General features: G+C 45.7%; 1 protein-coding gene across 1 annotated transcript; it reads left to right on the forward strand.

Annotated features, from left to right (window-relative positions):
• The first annotated feature begins 11,788 nt into the window (after window positions 1–11,788).
• On the forward strand, window positions 11,789–15,310 carry LOC130119822 (uncharacterized protein K02A2.6-like). The gene is made up of 3 exons (XM_056288417.1): window positions 11,789–11,923; window positions 13,148–14,419; window positions 14,567–15,310. The coding sequence occupies exons 1-3, from the start codon at window positions 11,789–11,791 to the stop codon at window positions 15,308–15,310; spliced, it is 2,151 nt and encodes a 716-aa protein (XP_056144392.1).
• Window positions 15,311–20,669: the final 5,359 nt, after the last annotated feature.

Here is a 20,669-nt window from a genome sequence, read left to right on the forward strand (position 1 = left end):
ACGCGAATTCGCTGTGTTGACGTCACAACAAGCAATCTAGTTACACCAACGCTGCTAGCAAGTTTGCTAGACCGCAGACAACAAATACCACACACGAGCAGTTTGTGTTTACTTGGGATCATCACGGATGAGCGACAGAGATCAGTTGCGGTGGCTCTGCTTTATATCAACTTGCGCGGCCGAAACCGGCGTCAGCGTTCTGTTTGGGTTCATAGCATAAACCGGACACGTGCCCAGCTTGGCGAATTTCACCGGCTCGTTCAGGAGTTGCGTTTGGACGGCGTCCGAAAATAATTCTGGGTAAGGGGCATGTATTCTTTCCCAACATGAAGGCGGGTTCTAACCCTACTTGAAGGTGATTGGCTATCGCCTGGCGAAATATTCGCCCGAGTTGGACATTTCTGAACTCCCGCGAAGGCGCGTTCGTCGCTCGATTCGCCCATTTCGCGCCGCCCGTAATTTCGCCGCGAATTATTCCGCCCATTCGCCTCCTCCCATTGACTTTGCATGCATTCGCGCCGCCCAAAAAATTCGCGCCGCCTTTGGTCTGAACGTAGCATCAGAAGTCTCTTCGGAGCGCGGGAATAACAAAGCGCGAGGGCGCGCTTCCGAGAGAGGGTGACGACTGTAAACTACTAATAAGACACTTTAGCCGCTAGCTAACGGGTCTGACTCTTTAGTCGAGCGGTTAGTGATGCCGCCTTGTGGTACAGTACACTCCATATCGAATCCCGCACCGGGCAAGAAAATAACCGGTTACAGTACTGTATAATTTGTTGATGCATTTATGTTATGTTCATTCACAATATATAGTTCTCACGGCGTGACTAAGGCGTGGATGTATCGGAGAAACAAGACGTGTCCAAGCAATGAACGCCCGTTTCAAAGAACCGAACTGTGTCTGTGTTGTGAAGAGAGCTACACTGGCTGCGGTGGTTCCCGGCGGCCCCCCGAATTCGCTACAATATATATATCAGACTGCACGGGGGTCGTCCTCTGTGTGGAGTTTGTATGTTCTCCCCGTGTCTGCATGGGTTTCCTCCAGGTGCTCCGGTTACCTCCCACAGTCCAAAGACGTGTAGGTCAGGTGAATCGGCCATACTAAAAAAAATTGGCCCTAGGTGTGAATGTGTCAGCCCTGTGATGGACTGGCGGCCTGTCCAGGGTGTCTCCCCGCCTGTCGCCCAATGACTGCTGGGATAGGCTCCAGCGTCTCGATTGGGATAAGCGACTTGGATAATGGATGGGTGGATGGATATCAGACTGCAGATGTTCAAATGTCAGAGCAACAGTGTGTGCACAACAATATACAATAGTAGTGTAACCCTAAATGCTGTCTCCTTAGCCCTGCTTTAACTAAACATCCCACCCCCAGAACCCCTAACCAGTCTCTGTACTGATAGGATATGTGTGGGAACATATGTATATATAGTACAGGGTTGATGTAGGGACGCTATTAGAGGACGGACCGGATTGTGTATCGACATCGTGGTGACTAAAGTTACAGAAAATAGCACACCTGTCTTCGGTCTGTATACGCGTACATAATGCCCAGGCACAGCATAATATATAGTGTCAGAAGTTTGAATCCCGTCTCAAGAGGACGTTTGAGCCATTCGGAAGAAGTTGTCGGGCGAGTTATATAACCGCGACGGGCGAACAACGTGAGTCCCGTTAGCTGAGCTAAGCTAACGCTAGCCAGCAGTTAGAGACTGTGCAGCTAGGCTAGTTAGTGTAAACTACTAATAAAACACATTAGTCCCTAGCTAACGAGTCTGACCCTTTAGCCGAGCGGTTAGTGATGTCGCCTTGTGGTGTAGTATACCCCGTATCGAATCCCGCGCCGGGCAAGAATTTAACCGGTTACCATTAGCTAGCTACCTAGACGGTCGGTTGAACCTGACGTTACAAGACGGCACGAACGCCATGGATTCCCTTTTCTCTATCAACCCGCCGGAAAACTTTGATTTTTCTGACTTTGCCAACTGGCCCAACTGGAGTCGCCGGTTTTAAAGATTCAGAATAGCTGCTGGAATATCAAGTGAATTCACTGGTTTACACAATGGGTGATAAAGCAGATGACATTTTAGGCACGCTAGGCCTAACTGATGATGAACTTAAGAAGTACAGCAAAGTAAAAGAAGCTTTTGATAAGCATTTCATCTGCAAATATAATGTGATTTATGAAAGGGCTCGTTTCAATAAGAGATGCCAAGAGCCAGGAGAGTCGGCTGAGTCCTTCATCTCTGCAGTTTACAAACTAGCAGAAAACTGTCAGTATGGTGCACTACAAGAAGAAATGATCAGAGACAGGTTAGTGGTTGGCATCAGACATAATGGCCTGTCAGAGAGGCTGCAGATGGATAGTGACCTGACCCTAGAAAAAGCTATACTTTAAATAAGACAACATGAAGAAATCAAGAAGCAGCAACCCGTAGTGAGAGAGACTACAGACCAGAATGAGGCAAATGTAGATCTACTGAAATTCAGGCAGAAGTCTCACAAAGATCAGACAGGTAAAACAGCCTACAAAAAGGGTCGAACAGAGCAGAAAAGCTGTGGCAGATGTGGAAAAGCTCCCGCACACTCCCTGAACAACTGCGCTGCACGGGAAAATGTCGGAAGAAAGGACAGTTTGCTGCTGTTTGTAAATCCAGCAGAGTGGGTGCAGTTCAAGAAGAAGAGGAGGAAGATCCTCTTTTTCCTGGGAGCAGTGTCGGCAGGAGAAAAACCGAAAACATGGAAAAAGACCACCCAAGAGAATGGACTTATAGCCAAAAGTTAGAAAGCTGTGGTTTGTTTCACAAGGCAGAATAATCCTTGCACAGCTTCGGGGACCCGTGTAGTCTACCCTGACCCCTAGTGAGTAGACATTCAGTGCTATGTTGTTGTTTTATTAAATGACTAGAAGGACCCCGCTACAATGTAGCGGTTTGGTTATCCACCCGTCTAAATCTCCCTCCAGCTAACCGCCTTCCCCCTGCCCCTAAACCCCCCCCCACTCCAACTCCCTCCCCCCAAATGCTCAGAATCATCTGAAATGCCGAGAAAAGGGGTTTTTAGCCATTTTTAGAAAAATTCATATTTTGCATATTTATGCATAATTATGCATAATTTTAATTTTCTGCTATTTTTATAGGTGCCCCTGATCATCCCCAATAACCTCCAAAAAGAATCAAGGCCCCAAGTGCTTTAGTTTGGCCGTTTATAGACTCTCACACAGACACACACCACACACCAGACACACATTGTGGAAATACAGGAGTAGATAGGAATGTCTCTAAGAAAAAAGAAAAAAAGGAGAGGAAAAAGAGAGTAATCCACAATAGATAGCACTGTTAGTGACTGTTCATGTTTATTGTTCAAGATAAGTGAGATGCTTGGTGAAGAAAGAAAAGCACTTTTAAGAAAGCCTGACATTAAGCTAAAAGGGGGAGATGTACTGATAGGATATGTATGGGAACATATATATAGTACGGGGTTGATGTAGGGACGCTATTGAAGGACGGACCGGATTGTGTATTGACATCGTGGTGAATAAAGTTACAGAAAATAGCACACCTGTCTTCGGTCTGAATATGCGTACATAGTGCCCAGGCACAGCATATTATTGTCTCTGCTTTTTTTTCTTTTTTTTTTAAGTTGGTTCGCAGTTGGGGTGTAGAACAGGCATAGTAGTTGCTTGATTGCGGTGGTAGAGCAATCCAGTCTCCTTATTTTGTCTCGCCTGTCACCTTGCAGAAATACTACACAATTGTGACCTAAAATGGCCACAACAGCTGAACCGGAACAGAAACAGCAAAATAAATATGTGCGCACTTTATGATGGCTACTCCAGTACGGCTCCGCGGTGGCTTTTCGCGCAATGCGGCTTGGGATCGAAAAGCGGACAAAGAAGCCAAACAACCACGCGCAACACGCCTTGCTTTTATACGTTTCAGCACAAGAATTGAGAAAACTAGAAGAATTTCGTCGTTTTTTGGAAGTTTTCTGCAAGGGAACATCAAGTACTTATAATCCTTGAAATTATAGAAGAGGAACTGGATCCATTTTATGAAAATTTTCCCAACAAGGGTCTCACTCAGCCATTCAGGTAGGCAATGGTTTTAAGATTGAAGCCCCTCTGCAGCCTTATCAGGGCGATGAATAGCGGCTCCTTAACTGATATAAAGTGGGGCACCAAATCCTCCCCTGTCTTTGTCGCCATTTTCTTTTCAATTCCAGTAATTGAACTCGTACTTATCCTGTCCAAGGAAACTGAACAGTGCATTAAATTGTAAGGAATCAAGTCCAGTAAAATATTTACATTTCTTGTCGTCTGCAATTATGCGATCACACAACATCAAAATAACTCTGCTGGAACTAGAGGATTATGCATTTGTTCCTTCTGTTATGAACGGATTTCTGTATACCATTCTTTCAACTTTGGCTCCAAGAGTATACTTGCAATAGATGGTCTGTGTAGATTTATCCTGAAAGGGATAGCAGGCATCGTCCTCACCACCGTCAGCCCCGACTAACATGGAATTAGATTCTTCAATGTGCAATCCTTCTGTTGAAACACGGCCAGTAGTAATTACTTCTGGCTCAAGTCGTTCCTTTTTTTACTTTAGAAGGGCCCACAATACGGCTTTCTCGGGCTTGCTTCGTTCTTAATCGTTTTGTTGCACGAAGAGCACGACCCTCCATTTCTTTCTCGGTAAGAGCGGCAAGAATAGGGTCAGGATGGTCCTCCGTAGGACCCTTGCCCCCGAAGAAATGTAAACTGCATATGTAAGTGTCCTTCTTAATGTCCGAAAGACGACAGAAGTCTTTCCTTCCCCATGCATGAAGCCACCTCTTTGCTTTTTCTGTCTTCTCCTGTTCGTGTTTCTTTTCCCACTCTGTTAGGCCATCTTTTACAGTTCCTGGCTTTGGGAATCTCAAAAATTCTGTTCCTTCAAGCAACCTTTCTTTATATACCGTGAAGCCGATCTACAAGCTCCCCAGCAGCAATGCTTTGTGACACCTTTTCTAGATTGTTTGGCTCCCACTAAAACAAAGTTACCAGCCATCATAAACACAAATCTTCTGCAAGACCACTTTCGCACACTACGAAACGAAGAGCAGTTTGTCAGCAAATCAAACCCATGATTCAGTGCGCGCTCAAGACTGTTCTATTTTTAGAATCGCAGTGGACCCCTATTAGTTCACCTTATTATACCAGCAGGAACAGCGAAAAGTGTGAAAGTGCCCTTTGGTGGCTACTCTACTTAATTTACCGCCTTACAGTACCATCAGCATAAAGATGTACAGAAGCAATTACATTTTGACCCACATCATTTACACAAATAGTGAAAAGGGAGGGGGAAGGGGGGGGTCCTAAAACTGATAGTGGGGCAGTTTAGTTCCAATATCCATAAGGATTGTGCATTTTATGATAAAAGCACCAAACTTGGTACATATGTAGCTTAATATATTTAGAAGAAATTTGGATATGGAGCCACTGAAAATTAACCCCACAGTGGCCATGGCAGGCATGGACGTTATTAGATCGCTGTTAGCGAGGCTGTGGCCTCCCTAAATTTCATATCAGCCATTATTACAAGACAGAGGAGAATGTTACCTTTCCAGAGATACCAATATTATTGTTCTAGTCCAAATAGAACCAGAGATATGCCATTTTACATATCGGATGTCACCAATGCATGTTGAAAAAACGGAGTTGATAAGCAGTTACTTTTGTAAATTAAAAAAAAACAATTAAAAAAACAATAAACACTGTTGAAGTACTGAATTGTGTATTGTTTCCTGCAATCGCTGGTTCTAAACCTTGCCCAACAGAAGAGGAGTGTTTAGGTATAGATGTCTATACATTGTGTATAGATGAATAATGTCTTAAAAGGGACTGGGAACTTAGCTTTTTCAACATGCATTGGTGACATCCGATATGTAAAATGGCATATCTCTGGTTCTATTTGGACTAGAACAATAATATTGGTATCTCTGGAAAGGTAACATTCTCATCTGTCTTGTCATAATGGCTGATATGAAATTTAGGGAGGCCACAGCTCCGCTAAAAGCGATCAAATAACGTCCATGCCTGCGCTACTGGGTTAATTTTCAGTGGCTCCATATCCAAATTTCTTCTAAATATATTAAGCTTCATATGTACCAAGTTTGACGCTTTTATCACAAAATGCACAATTTTTATGCCAAGCTGCCCCACTATTAACCTTGTGGCACACCTTTGATGACATTAACAACACTGGAGGAAAGACCATTGAACTGCACACATTGCTTCAGGTTGGAGAGGTAATTTGAGAACCAAGCAACAGCTTGGTCTGACAGGCCAATGTATGATCTCTGGAATAAAATGCCATGATCAACAGTAACAAATGCCTTGGAAAAATCAATAAAAAGGGCAGTACAATAGCTCTTGGCATCCACGGCTTCCACAATATCACTTACTACTGTCATGGCAGCAGTTACTGTACTGTACTGCTTCCTAAAACCAGACTGGTGAGGGAATAAAATGTTGTTCAAGCTCATGTATTCCCTGATCTGGTAATTCACCAGCCTTTCAATGAACTTAGCAAAAAATAGAGAGCTTGGAAATGGGTCTATAGATACATATTTGTGAGATGGGACAGGTATTATCAAGTTAACTATTTTTAGAACTTGCTACAGTTTTCCTAGCCACCAATAGCCTATTTGTCATTTTGCAATAAATTACTGCAGATTTCATTGTGATATAGATAAGGGAATTTATTTGACCTATTTGAACCATCTTGTGGTATGCATACAGTGCATCCGGAAAGTATTCACACCCCTTCACTTTCCCCACATTTTGTTATGTTATAGCCTTATTCCAAAATGGATTAAATTCCTTTTTTTTCTCATCAATCTACACACAATACCCCATAATGACAAAGTGAAAAAGGTATTGTAGAAATTTTTGCAAATTCATTAAAAATAAAAAACTGAAATATTGCATGTACATAAGTACTCACACCCTTTGCTATGACACCCAAAATTGAGCTCAGATTCATCCTGTTTCCACTGATCATCCTTGAGATGTTGCTACATCTTGATTGGAGTCCACCTGTATAAACTCAATGGATTGGACATTATGTAAGGTAGTAATGTAAATTCGCCACAGGGTGGCACTGTTACGCTGTATGTTCCCCTGGGAATGCCGCAAATGGCGATGTTTGTCCCTTTTGCAACACCGTACCCCTAGTTCTTGTCTCGGGCAAAAGGCTACGTTGATCAAATGTTTTTTTTGTTTCTTCTGCCGGAAGCTGTGAGTATGATGAAGCCAGCGGCCAGCTGATAGATGAGAGGTGAAGTGTAAGCGAGTGCCAATAAAGTGTCCAGGTCTCAGCCACGATCCCAAGCCTCCGCCTCCTTCCTTTTCCACGCAAACATTATACTACAACAAACACAACGCAGAGTCCCAGGGCGTGTAGGGAGACGACGGCCGAACGCAAAATACGGGTTACATCATGGTGCCGTGACCCGGATCGTGGTGCTTCGAGATCCAAGGAGATACAGAGACTCGCGTCCTCGCCTTTGCTGCTGCATTGAACTGCGTTACCTTCAGTGACTGGACAGTGTGGTGGACGGAACTACTGTCATCGGCGCTGCAGCGTTGGTTCCCAACTGCCCCCGATGCCCACAGCCAGCCACAACTGTGACTCTCCAGCCCAGACACAACCCCACCTTTCAAGCAAGGGCGTAACAACCACCAGTGCTGCAAATCAACAGAAATCAGTGAGGCCAAAGCTTAACAACTACTTCACTAGCCCCACCACCACCCAACAGCTGATCCTCCCTCAAGACCACCACAGCAGTCAGCAGCCCCCATACCCAGGACTAAGTGCACCACTCACTCCACCACCCCCAATACTGTCACCTTACCCTATTCACTACTCCACTCCAGCTCATGCACCCACCTTGCCAGCCTCTAGAGCTCCAATGCAAGCACCCTCACTATGTTTTGACAGCAGCCCAGCTGCCAAACCAATCCACCGAAACAGCAGGCCAGACTACAGCCTGCCCAGTGCATCCCTTCCAGCTGTACAGATATTAGTGGAACCTAATCCCCCGGCCCAAGCCAGTGTGAACCAGCACACACACCCTTTGCCCATTCACAGCCTCTCGTTCCCCACCTCCACGGAAATGCAAACTGTACAGCGGCCTACCATGACTCACCAAGACACCCCTCCTTACCAAAGCCCTACTGCCGAGCCTAAACCCCAGGTCTACACTGGTCCTGCATATAATCCCCCTGTGCCCCGGGCCCTCATGCCAAGCTTTCAAATGCCACCAATGATGAACATTATGAGCTACCCCTCTTCTACTGGCCAGACCCCTCAAAGTTTGCAGCATGGATCAATCCCCCAGGTGCATATGTCACAGCCTGCTGCCCTCTACCCCCAAGAGGTGACCACCCCACTAGCAGTGCAACATGTAGCCCCTAACCACACAGCCCCTGCCTCAGACCCTCGAGCTGTCATGTACCACAACACACTCCCACAACACCCTCCACCACACCCATCCACCACCCTGCACATGCACCCACGTCCGTATGAGCCCCCAATGAATGCTGCTGTCAGAGCCGCAGCCAACACAACCCTTCCACCAACTGCATATGGTGGGTTCATGCAAACTCATCAGGTAAAAAATGTCCAACTCTTCACTGGCAATCCAGACAGCAAAATACTTGTAGAAGACTGGGTTCGTGATATGCAGTACCTTCTGGATGCAATCGAGCTCCCCACACACCTCCGCTTTTTGACTGTTGTGCGACACCTTAGCGGTGAGGCCAGGAAGCTAGTCCTGAACCTACCCCCCCACGACCAGACTCCAGAGAAGGAGTAGTAGAGCAGCTGGTACTACCAGAGAGATTTCACACATCCGTCAAGACTGCACTTCATGATGACTCAGGGCATTTAGGGTTTGAGAGAACGCTGCAGATGATAAGGGAGAGATTTTACTGGCCTAAGATGTTCCAGGAAATCAAGGCTTGGTGTGAGCAGTGTGAAAGGTGCTGCCTCAGAAAGACTCCAACTGCAGGCCTCAGGGCTCCCCTGGTCAGTATTCACAGCAGCGCTCCTATGGAACTTGTGTGTGTAGACTTTCTGACTCTGGAGAAATCAAAGGGAGGCATAGAAAATGTGCTTATTGTCACTGACCACTTCTCCCGGTACGCCCAGGCCTATCCCACTAAAGACCAAAAAGCCTGTACAGTGGCGAAAGTACTGTGGAAGAACTTTTTCTGTCGGTTTGGATTCCCAGCAAAACTACATGCAGACCAGGGGCGTAATTTTGAAAGTGCTGTGGTGAAAGAGCTGTGTAAGTGTACTGGTGTCACTAAGACACACACAACCCCCTATCACCCCCAGGGTAACGGCACCACCGAAAGGTTCAACCGGACTCTCATGGACATGCTGGGGACACTAGAGCCTCACCTGAAACCCCGCTGGCATGAGTATGTGGATGCAATGACACATGCGTGTAACTGCACCAAACATGACTCTACTGGGTACACACCGTATTACCTAATGTTTGGTAGACATCCACGACTCCCAGTCGACCTGATTTTTGGGCTTTCTACCACCAAAGAGCCATGTGAGTATAGTGAATATGTCCAGACCCTGCATGACTGTCTGTCGGAAGCTTATACTCAGGCTAACAAGGCCTCACGACATGCAAAAGAGCAGCAGAAAAGGTACTATGATCAAAAGGCAAAGAGTCAAGGTTTCAGCCCAGGGGACAGAGTCTTGGTCAAAATATGTCATGTGGAGGGACGGCAGAAACTGGGAGACAGATGGGAGTCACGCCCATACATTGTGGTGAAGAAACAACCCAGTATACCTGTGTATGTGGTCTGAACAGAGGATGGTGAAAAAGAGAGAGTGGTTCACCGCAACCTTCTTACACAGTGTATGTTTCATCCGGTGGAGCGGGCTGGTGCAGCAACAAGTGCAGGAGTTGAGTCTGACATGGGGGACTGGGAGGTGGATGGCATGGAGGTAATGGGGGAGGAAGCCGAAAAAGTGAGTAAAGGGGGGAAGAGGACATAAATGTCAGTGACACCAACGCACTTGATGGCCCCAGCCTGAGGAGGAACCCACAGAGAACTCGACGTCCCCCAAAGAAACTGTCTTACGAGTCACAGGTGGTGAGATCAAAAGAGGAACAGCAGAAGATAGAGAGGGGCTGGACATTGTGGCAGAGGGCCATAGCAGAGAGAGTAGCAGGGCACGTATAATCCACGGAAAAAAAACAAAAAACAAAAACAAACAAAAAACAAGTTTTTATTAATGGTTTATTTACTTTGATTGCATTTACACATCTACATTTCATATGCAACTCATGGTATTAATAGGTCACTTTCAGTGTGATCTGTTTTAATGTTTATGCTCATAAGTTTTATTTGTTTTGTTTTGTTTGGTCTGATGGCTGGGACGCCATCAATTAAAGAAGGGGTAGATGTAAGGTAGTAATGCAAATCCGCCACAGGGTGGCACTGTTACGCTGTATGTTCCCCTGGGAATGCCGCAAATGGCGATGTTTGTCCCTTTTGCAACACCGTACCCCTAGTTTTTGTCCCGGGCAAAAGGCTACGTTGATCAAATGTTTTTTTGTTTCTTCTGCCGGAAGCTGTGAGTATGATGAGGCCAGCGGCCAGCTGATAGATGAGAGGTGACGTGTAAGCGAGTGCCAATAAAGTGTCCAGGTCTCAGCCACGATCCCAAGCCTCCGCCTCCTTCCTTTTCCACGCAAACATCATACTACAACAAACACAACGCAGAGTCCCAGGGCGTGTAGGGAGACGACGGCCGAACGCAAAGTACGGGTTACAGATACATATTTGTGAGATGGGACAGGTATTATCAAGTTAACTATTTTTAGAATTTGCTACAGTTTTCCTAGCCACCAATAGGCTATTTGTCATTTTGCAATAAATTACTGCAGATTTCATTGTGATATAGATAAGGGAATTTATTTGATCTATTTGAACCATCTTGTGGTATGCATACAGTGCATCCGGAAAGTATTCACACCCCTTCACTTTCCCCACATTTTGTTATGTTATAGCCTTATTCCAAAATGGATTAAATTCCTTTTTTTTCTCATCAATCTACACACAATACCCCATAATGACAAAGTGAAAAAGGTTTTGTAGAATTTTTTGCAAATTTATTAAAAATAAAAAACTGAAATATTGCATGTACATAAGTATTCACACCCTTTGCTATGACACCCAAAATTGAGCTCAGGTTCATCCTGTTTCCACTGATCATCCTTGAGATGTTTCTACATCTTGATTGGAGTCCACCTGTATAAATTCAATGGATTGGACATTATTTGGAAAGGCACACACCTGTCATAAGATCCCTGTTATGTATGGATGATGCTATTCTACCAGTGACCACTAGGTGGCACCTGTATTCTATATTGCTGTTGTCTGGGTTGTAACCAACAGAAGAAGAGTTCCCAGTAAAGCATGGAAATGAACAGCCGTGTGTGCGTTGTGGTCCCTGCGTCGTGTGTGAAATTGTTTACACCATAGTGTTATTAGCCAGCTACATAATATAAATTGGCGACGAGATGTGGAGTAGAAACTTTTAGGCACCAAAGTAGCCGTGAAAAGGGAAGTTTTCTACTTGTTTTGACGAAGTCATCCACGCAGTTGTAGCTAATGCTAGCATGGTGCTAGCCAACTGACTGAACTTGCTAGCTGATGATGAGCAGTAGCAGCGGTGAAGAAAGGGAAGAGGAACCAGAAGGACGCATCATGGCGGGAATTATTGGCGGTATGGAACCATCTGAGGAATGCGGTGAACAATGGGCAACGTATATTGAGCGTTTTGAGAATTATATCCTGGTTAATGAGATCAGGGATGCTAAGAAGGTGGCGGTTCTATTGAGTGTGATAGGGCCAAAGACCTACGGATTATTGCGCAGTCTGATTGCTCCAGATAAGCCTGGGGAGAAGACGTATGATGACATTGTAAAGGTGTTGAAAGGACATTTCGCCCTCAAACCGATAGTGATAGCAGAGAGATTCCGTTTCCACAAGAGGAATCAGGAGGACGGTGAGTCGGTGGCTCAGTATGTTGCTGTGCTTAAAGGACTTTCCGAGCGAGTTTGGTGGCTACTTAGAGGATGCACTACGGGACAGGTTTGTTTGTGGACTGAAAAGTGAAACGGTTCAGAAGCGCCTGTTGACCGAGGACAATTTGACCTTTCAGAAAGCGGTTACTTAGGCAGTTTCAGCAGAAACAGTGGCGCGTGACGCACAACAGTTGAGCGGCTCGATAAAGGTAAATGCCGTTCTCTCTCAAACATCCCATGCCAAATGCAGGCGGTGTGGAAAGACAAATCATAGTGATGATGGCTGTTGGTATAAAGATAGAGACTGCCATCAATGCGGCAGGAAAGGCCACATTAGCCGCATGTGTAAAAGTAAACCCAAGAATGAATATGGCAGAGAGAGGAAATACAGAGAAGGGAAACCGGAGTTTAAAGGCAAAAGCAACACATCCAAACTTAGCGGGAGACAAGAAGAAGAGTGCATTGTGTGGAGGCCAGTGACAATGAAAGTACAAGTGAAGGGACTAAATCTGACACTGATAATGAATTGCCATGTTATGCACTGTCTCGTAAGGGTAAATATTCACGTATATCTGTGTTACCTGAAATAAATGGTAAGAAAATGGAAATGGAATTAGACACAGGGGCTGCTGTATCTTTAATTTCATGGGAACAGTATAAAAGTACAATGAAAAAGGTGCCATTGCAGCCTACTGATGTAGTCCTTGGGACGTATACAGGTGAACCTTTGTTACCAGAAGGGGTTATTAATGTGAAAGTAAACCTGAATAAGCAAACAGCTGAGTTACCATTGTATGTTGTAAAAGTGAATGCAGCTCCACTATTTGGTAGAGAGTGGCTGAGAGCTATTAAGCTTAACTGGAAAGACTTAAAAACTGTGTATGGTGTACAACTTGAAAAGAAAGACAGTTTAGATGCTGTACTAAAGCGGCATTCTGCTGTGTTCTCGGATGGGTTGGGTTCAATGAAAGACATTAAGGTGAGAGTGACTCTTAAACCTGATAGCATACCCAAATTCTGCCCACCACGTAATGTGCCCTATGCTCTGAGATCCAAAGTAGAGGCTGAACTGACCCGCCTCACTGACCTTGGCGTGATCTCACCAGTGGAGCATAGTGACTGGGCCACACCTGTAGTTCCTGTCAACAAGAAGGATGGCACGGTGAGACTTTGTGGTGATTTCAAAGTCACCCTCAACCAAGCGCTTTGTGTGGACAAGTATCCTATTCCACGCATTGAGGATCTCTTTGCATCGCTAGCTGGAGGTCAACGCTTCAGTAAACTGGACTTGTCAAACACATACCTACAGATGGAAGTAGTGGAGGAGTCGAGGAAGCTACTGACTATTTTCACACAAAAAGGACTTTTCTGCTACAACCGCTTGCCCTTTGGTATTGCGTCGGCACCAGCGTTGTTCCAGAAGGCTATGGATCAAGTGCTCGTTGGATTGCCATTCACGCACTGTTATCTCGATGACATTCTGGTTAGTGGGCCAGATGAAGAGACCCACCTGAAAGCCCTGGATGACGTTCTCACAAGACTGGAGGAGTATGGTCTCCATGTCAGAAAGGATAAGTGCATGTTTTTCCAGGAGTCAGTAGAGTATCTAGGTCATATCATCGACGCTGCCGGGCTCCACAAGTCGCCAGAGAAGGAATGCGCTGTTGTGGAGGCACCGGCGCCCACCAACGTTAGCCAACTACGCTCGCTCCTCGGAATGATAAACTACTATGGACGTTTCATCCCGGACCTGGCAACCATCCTGCAACCACTGAACGCACTGCTGCACAAAGGGAAGAAATGGCAGTGGACTACAGCTTGTGAGGCAGCGTTCCGAAAAGTGAAAGAGCTCATGGTATCTCAGAAGGTGCTAACCCACTACAACCCTGAGCTGCCCCTCCGTCTAGCCTGTGACGCTTCACCCTACGGGGTAGGGGCTGTACTCTCTCACGTCATGCCTGATGGTGTAGAGAAACCTATCACTTATGCGTCAAGAACACTCAGCAAAGCAGAGCAGAACTACGCCCAGATTGAGCGAGAGGCGCTGGGGATAGTCTTTGGCGTACGTAAGTTTCACCAGTGTCTCTATGGTAACAAATTCACTCTACTCACAGACCATCGCCCGCTGACTTCCATTCTCAGTCCAGTGAGGAGTACGCCGTCGATGGCCGCAGCCCACATGCAGCGCTGGGCACTCCTCTTGTCAGCGCATGATTACACTATAGAGTATCGTAAGGCTTCAGCACATACTAATGCAGATGGACTGTCAAGGTTGCCACTTCCGGACACTCACGATGACATGACAGACACAGTAGATGTGTTTTACATGTCACAGTTAGACACACTACCAATCAGTACCACTGATATCCGAAACAACACTAGATCTGACCCTACACTGTCTGGCGTACTAGAGATAGTCACTACTGGACATTTTCCAAACACGAAAAACACAGATACTGAACTGTCTCTTTTCCTGACTCGTCAAAATGACCTCACAATCCAACAGGGATGCCTTGTGTGGGGCACACGAGTGGTATTGCCACCCAAGCTACGGCCCCGGGTGCTCAACGAGCTACATACAGCACACCCAGGGGTAGTGAGGATGAAAAGCTTGGCACGGTCGTATGTCTGGTGGCCAGGTATTGACTCTCAGATCGAGCTCCAGGCCAAATCCTGCCACTCATGCCAGCGTATTCAGAGAGAACCGAGTCTTGCCCCTCTACATCCATGGATGTGGCCTTCCAGTCCTTGGGAAAGGATTCACGTGGACTTTGCTGATCCATTTGAAGGACACATGTATCTTGTGGTAGTAGATGCCCATTCTAAATGGCCCGAGGTGCAAATCATGGATAGCACCACAGCAAGCAAGACCATCACAGTACTGAGGGGCCTTTTCAGTCGCCACGGCCTTCCTCAAATTCTCGTAAGCGACAATGGACCCCAGTTCTGTTCTGAGGAATTCGCCACATTCCTGAAAGCCAATGGAGTCAAGCACGTTCGCTCAGCGCCGTATCACCCTGCTATGAACGGTCTGGCCGAGCGCTTTGTACAGACTTTCAAACACGCCCTCAAATCCTCCAGGGGCGCCGCACCAGTGCAACTGCGGCTCGACACATTCCTGTTGACGTATCGCAACACCCTGCATGCCATGACAAAGGAACCGCCGGCTATGCTGTTCACAAGGCGCATGCTATGCACGTGACTGGACTTTCTCAAACCCAGTGTGGCTGGGGTTGTTCATCGCTCTCAAGACTCCCAGCAGCAACGCCGTCAACAACACTCCAAGGCCAGACACTTTGCAGTCGGTGAGTCTGTCCTTGTTCGTGATTACCGGAAGGGGGAGGAAAAGTGGACACAAGGAGTTATAATGACTCAAACGGGTCCAGTGTCATACGAGGTCAAGGTGGGAGCACAGGGAGTGTGGAAACGTCATGTGGATCAGATGTTGACTCGAACAGAGCAGGCACACGCGGACGCTGCCAGCTCTGCAGTCCACCTTCCTACCAGCTTCCCTATGTCACCTCAACATTGTGCTGGTGGTACTACACGTCACCTCGGTACCCCTGCATCTCACACTGATGAGAACACTAATCCAGTTCCAGTGGCTATCGAGCCCACGGAGACACCTCACTCCAGTGAACCAGCTGGTGCTGGACCTACTAAGATAGCAGAGACTGTTAGACACTCGTGCTATCCGGTGAGACATACTAAACCACCTGCACGTTACTCTGCTGAGTAAACACATTGATAATGTGGTAAAGAGACTGAGACTTTTGAGTTTAAAAATATTGGGAAACGAATACGGGTTCTGATTGTATACTGGAAAATAACAATGTTTTGAATGTACTTTTGGGAAGTAACATTACGCCTTTGTCACTTAATCTTTGTTCCGGGAAGTGATTTTTGCATTGTTGATGTACTACATATTTTAGTTGGGAGGAGATGTTATGTATGGATGATGCTATTCTACCAGTGACCACTAGGTGGCACCTGTATTCTATATTGCTGTTGTCTGGATTGTAACCAACAGAAGAAGAGTTCCCAGTAAAGCATGGAAATGAACAGCTGTGTGTGCGTTGTGGTCCCTGCATCGTGTGTGAAATTGTTTACACCATAGTGTTATTAGCCAGCTACATAATAGTCCCACTGTTGACGGTGCATGTCAGAGCAGAAACCAAGCCATGAAGTCAAAAGAATTGTCTGTGGACCCCCGAGACAGGATTGTATCGAGGCACAGATCTGGGGAAGGGTACATTTCTACAGCTTTGACGGTCCCGAAGAGCACAGTGGTCTCCACCATTCGTAAATGGAAGAAGTTTGGCTCCACCAGGACTCTTCCTAGAGCTGGCCGCCAAGCCAAACTGAGCAATCGGAGGAGAAGGGCCTTGGTCAGGGAGGTGACCAAGGTCACTCTGACAGAGCTCCAGCGTTCCTCTGTGGAGATGGGAGAACCTTCCAGGAGGACAACCATCTCTGCAGCACTCCACCAATCAGGCCTTTATGGTAGAGTGGCCAGACAGAAGCCTCTGCTCAGTAAAAGGCAATGACAGCCTGCTTGGAGTTTGCCAGAAAGCACCTAAAGGACTCTCAGACCATGAGAAACAAGATTCTCTGGTCTGATGAAACCAAGATTGAACTCTTTGGCCTGAATGCCAAACATCATGTCTGGAGGAAACCAGGCACCTCTCATCACCTTGTTAATACCATCCCTACAGTGAAGCACGGTGGTAGCAGCATCATGCTGTGGGGATGTTTTTCAGCGGCAGGAACTGGGAGACTAGTCAGGATCGAGGGAAAGATGAATGGAGCAAAGTACAGAGAGATCCTTGAGGAAAACCTGCTCCAGAGCCCTCAGGACCTCAGACTGGGGCGAAGGTTTACCTTTCAACACGACAACGACCCTAAGCACACAGCCAAGACAACAAAGGAGTGGCTTCAGGACAAGTCTGTGAATGTCCTTGAGTGGCCCAGCCAGAGCCCAGACTTGAACCCCATTGAACATTTATGGAAAGACCTGAAAATAGCTGTGCAGCGACGCTCCCCATCCAACCTTACAGAGCTCGAGAGGATCTGCAGAGAAGAATGGGAGAAATACCCCAAATATAGGTGTGCCAAGCTTGTAGCTTCATACCCAAGAAGACTTGAGGCTGTAATCGCTGCCAATGGTGCCTCAACCAAGTACTGAGTAAAGTGTGTGAATACTTATGTACATGCAATATTTCAGTTTTTAATTTTTAATAAATTTGCAAAGATTTCTACAAAACCAACTGTCGAGTTGGTTTAGAAATCTGCTGTCACAAGTGTGTAACACCCGTCCCATGTAGCTATGTAAAAATCTGCTATTTGTATTTGTACTGTGGGCGGGGCCTGGGTACGTTTTCAAACTAAATGGGGCTATTACCTGTATGCTTTTAAACGTCTAATTTTACTCTATTTTAAACTAAAATAACTGGCGGTGCCTCCAAATAAATGTATGATATATAAGAAAGATATATCACTTAAATTTTGGTTTTTTCTCTTGTACTAATTTTATCTATCATTTTAACAGTTATTAAACATGAATTACCTTTGAGCTATGACACAAGGCTTCTTTAAATGTAATGCCAAATTATGGTAGGCTATTTATTAACATTAAACAGAACGTCTCGAAATCACGTTCATGAATAAAGACAAATAGGACTAAATTCCAAATAGCCAGACAGCATCTGAACTTTAATGGAAGGATTAAGAAAACCAAGAATGTCTTTAACCTCTGACTTCAAAGAGACTTGACATTAAAATGGCAGAGTTCTTTTGTCTAAGGCTGAGGGCCTTTCTCGCTTCGTTTATCCTTCCTTTTCCCTTTTTGTAACGACCCCACAGTTAATGAAATCAACAAGTTATTCCTTGACTTCATCTGGAAAAATAAGTCTCGCAAACTTAAAAAGGCAGTACTTTCCAACAGTGGAGCGGAGGGAGGTCTTGAAGTTTTACATTTCATTGATACTGTAAACACTTTTAAAGTTAATTGGCTAAAAAATTTCTAGCAAGCCCAGATTTTCTGTGGTTCTTCATCCCAAATCATATTTTTCCTAAAATTGGTGGTCTCTCTTTTATATTAACATGTACACTCACCGGCCACTTTATTAGGTACACCTTGCCAGTACCGGGTTGGACCCCCTTTTGCCTTCAGAACTGCCTTAATCCTTCGTGGCATAGACTCAACAAGGTACTGGAAACATTCCTCAGATAGTTTGGTCCATATTGACATGATAGCATCACGCAGTTGCTGCAGATTTGTCGGCTGCACATCCATGATGCGAATCTCCCGGTCCACCACATCCCAAAGGTGCTCTATTGGATTGAGATCTGGTGACTGTGGAGGCCATTTGAGTACAGTGAACTCATTGTCATGTTCAAGAAACCAGTCTGAGATGATTCGAGCTTTATGACATGGCGTGTTATCCTGCTGGCAGTAGCCATCAGAAGATGGGAACACTGTGGTCATAAAGGGATGGACATGGTCAGCAACAATACTCAGGTAGGCTGTGGCATTGACACGATGCTCAATTGGTACTAAGGGGCCCAAAGTGTGCCAAGAAAATATCCCCCACACCATTACACCACCACCACCAGCCTGAACCGTTGATACAAGGCAGGATGGATCCATGCTTTCATGTTGTTGACGCCAAATTCTGACCCTACCATCCGATTGTCGCAGCAGAAATCGAGACTCATCAGACCAGGCAACGTTTTTCCAATCTTCTATTGTCCAATTTTGGTGAGCCTGTGCGAATTGTAGCCTCAGTTTCCTGTTCTTAGCTGACAGGAGTGGCACCCGGTGTGGTCTTCTGCTGCTGTAGCCCATCTGCCTCAAGGTTTGACGTGTTGTGCGTTCAGAAATGCTCTTCTGCATACCTCGGTTGTAATGAGTGGTTATTTGAGTTACTGTTGCCTTTCTATCAGCTCGAACCAGTCTGGCCATTCTCCTCTGACTTCTGGCATCAACAAGGCATTTTCGCCCACAGAACTGCCGCTCACTGGATATTTTCTCTTTTTCGGACCGTTCTCTGTAAACCCCAGAGATAGTTGTGCGTGAAAATCCCAGTAGATCAGCAGTTTCTGAAATACTCAGACCAGCCCATCTGGCACCAACAACCATGCCACGTTCAAAGTCACTTAAATCACCTTTCTTCCCCATTCTGATGCTCGGTTTGAACTGCAGCAGATCGTCTTGACCATGTCTACATGCCTAAATGCATTGAGTTGCTGCCATGTGATTGGCTGATCAGAAATTTGCGTTAATGAGCAGTTGGACAGGTGTGCCTAATAAAGTGGCCGGTGAGTGTATGTTGCAGCTGCCATCAGGACTGTGTAGGTAACATATAGCTAGCAGAAAGCACTATTAATGGGGACAAACTGATACACGGTAGCCATCGGATCTCTGGTCTCACCGGAATCCCAAACAAGGGCAACCGGCCGTTTATTTATTGAAAAGCATAATTAGCAGCACCTGTAGAGTAATCACCCCCCCTCTGCACAGTGACGTCAGCATAAGGGCATTCAAGACAGACAGTGTTCATCGGTGTTAGACACCCCCACTTGCTCTTAGGCTGATTACAGTATGCAATTGTCAGGTACATCTAGCAAAGAAAATAAAAACATCTTACATACCAAAAACAAAAGAAACAAACTTGTCAAGCAGAGCTTTAGTTACAGGTTTAGTCAAAATATCTGCAACCATGTCTGATGTGGGGCAACACTCAATAGTTATCCTTCCATCACTAGGTGCAGACCGAACAAAATGATATTTGATGTCAACATGTTTACACCTTTGACAACATACAGGATTCTTGGACAGAGCAATGGCACCCTGGTTATCCTCATGGATAGTCACTGGTGTATAATCACACCCCATATCCATCCCATTCAACAGTTGAACAAGATATATACTCTCCTGTGTAGTAGCCGCCAAAGCCATGTACTCGGCTTCACATGTGGATAAAGCAACAGTGGGTTGTTTCTTAGACTTCCAAGAGATAACAGGACCCGTTTCAGAGAGGCAAAAACAATAACCAGTAATACTTCTTCTGTCATTCTGGTCTGCGGCCCAGTCAGCATCCCTGAATGCAATAAGGTTAAGGTTCACATCACTTCTCTTGTAACACAATTCATGGTTAACAGTTCCCTTCAAATATCTGAGCACATGCTTTGCAGCTACCCAATGCTGCTCTCTTGGGTCAGACAGGTGTTGTGACAGTTTACTTACAATGAAGCTAAGGTCTGGTCTAGTACTTGTCATTACATAGATCAAACTGTCAACAATTTCTCGGTACCTCCTTGAATCAACAGGGTTACCTTCATCATGAAATTTCAGTTTGTTCTCACATGGGGTCGATCTTGGTCTGCAGTGAGTCATGTCAAACCTCTCCAGGATTTTTGTGATGTACCTCTTTTGGTTCATCTTTGTTTCACCATCTCCCTGTGTAAAGTCAATACCGAGGAAATGTTTTAGTTTACCAAGATCTTTCATCTTGAATTGGTCTCCCAATAGCTCTTTCACATTCCTGAGGGTTTGACTG

The sequence above is a fragment of the Lampris incognitus genome, chromosome 10 (genome assembly GCF_029633865.1).
Source record: "Lampris incognitus isolate fLamInc1 chromosome 10, fLamInc1.hap2, whole genome shotgun sequence".
In the NCBI taxonomy this organism is placed as follows: Eukaryota; Metazoa; Chordata; class Actinopteri; order Lampriformes; family Lampridae; genus Lampris; species Lampris incognitus.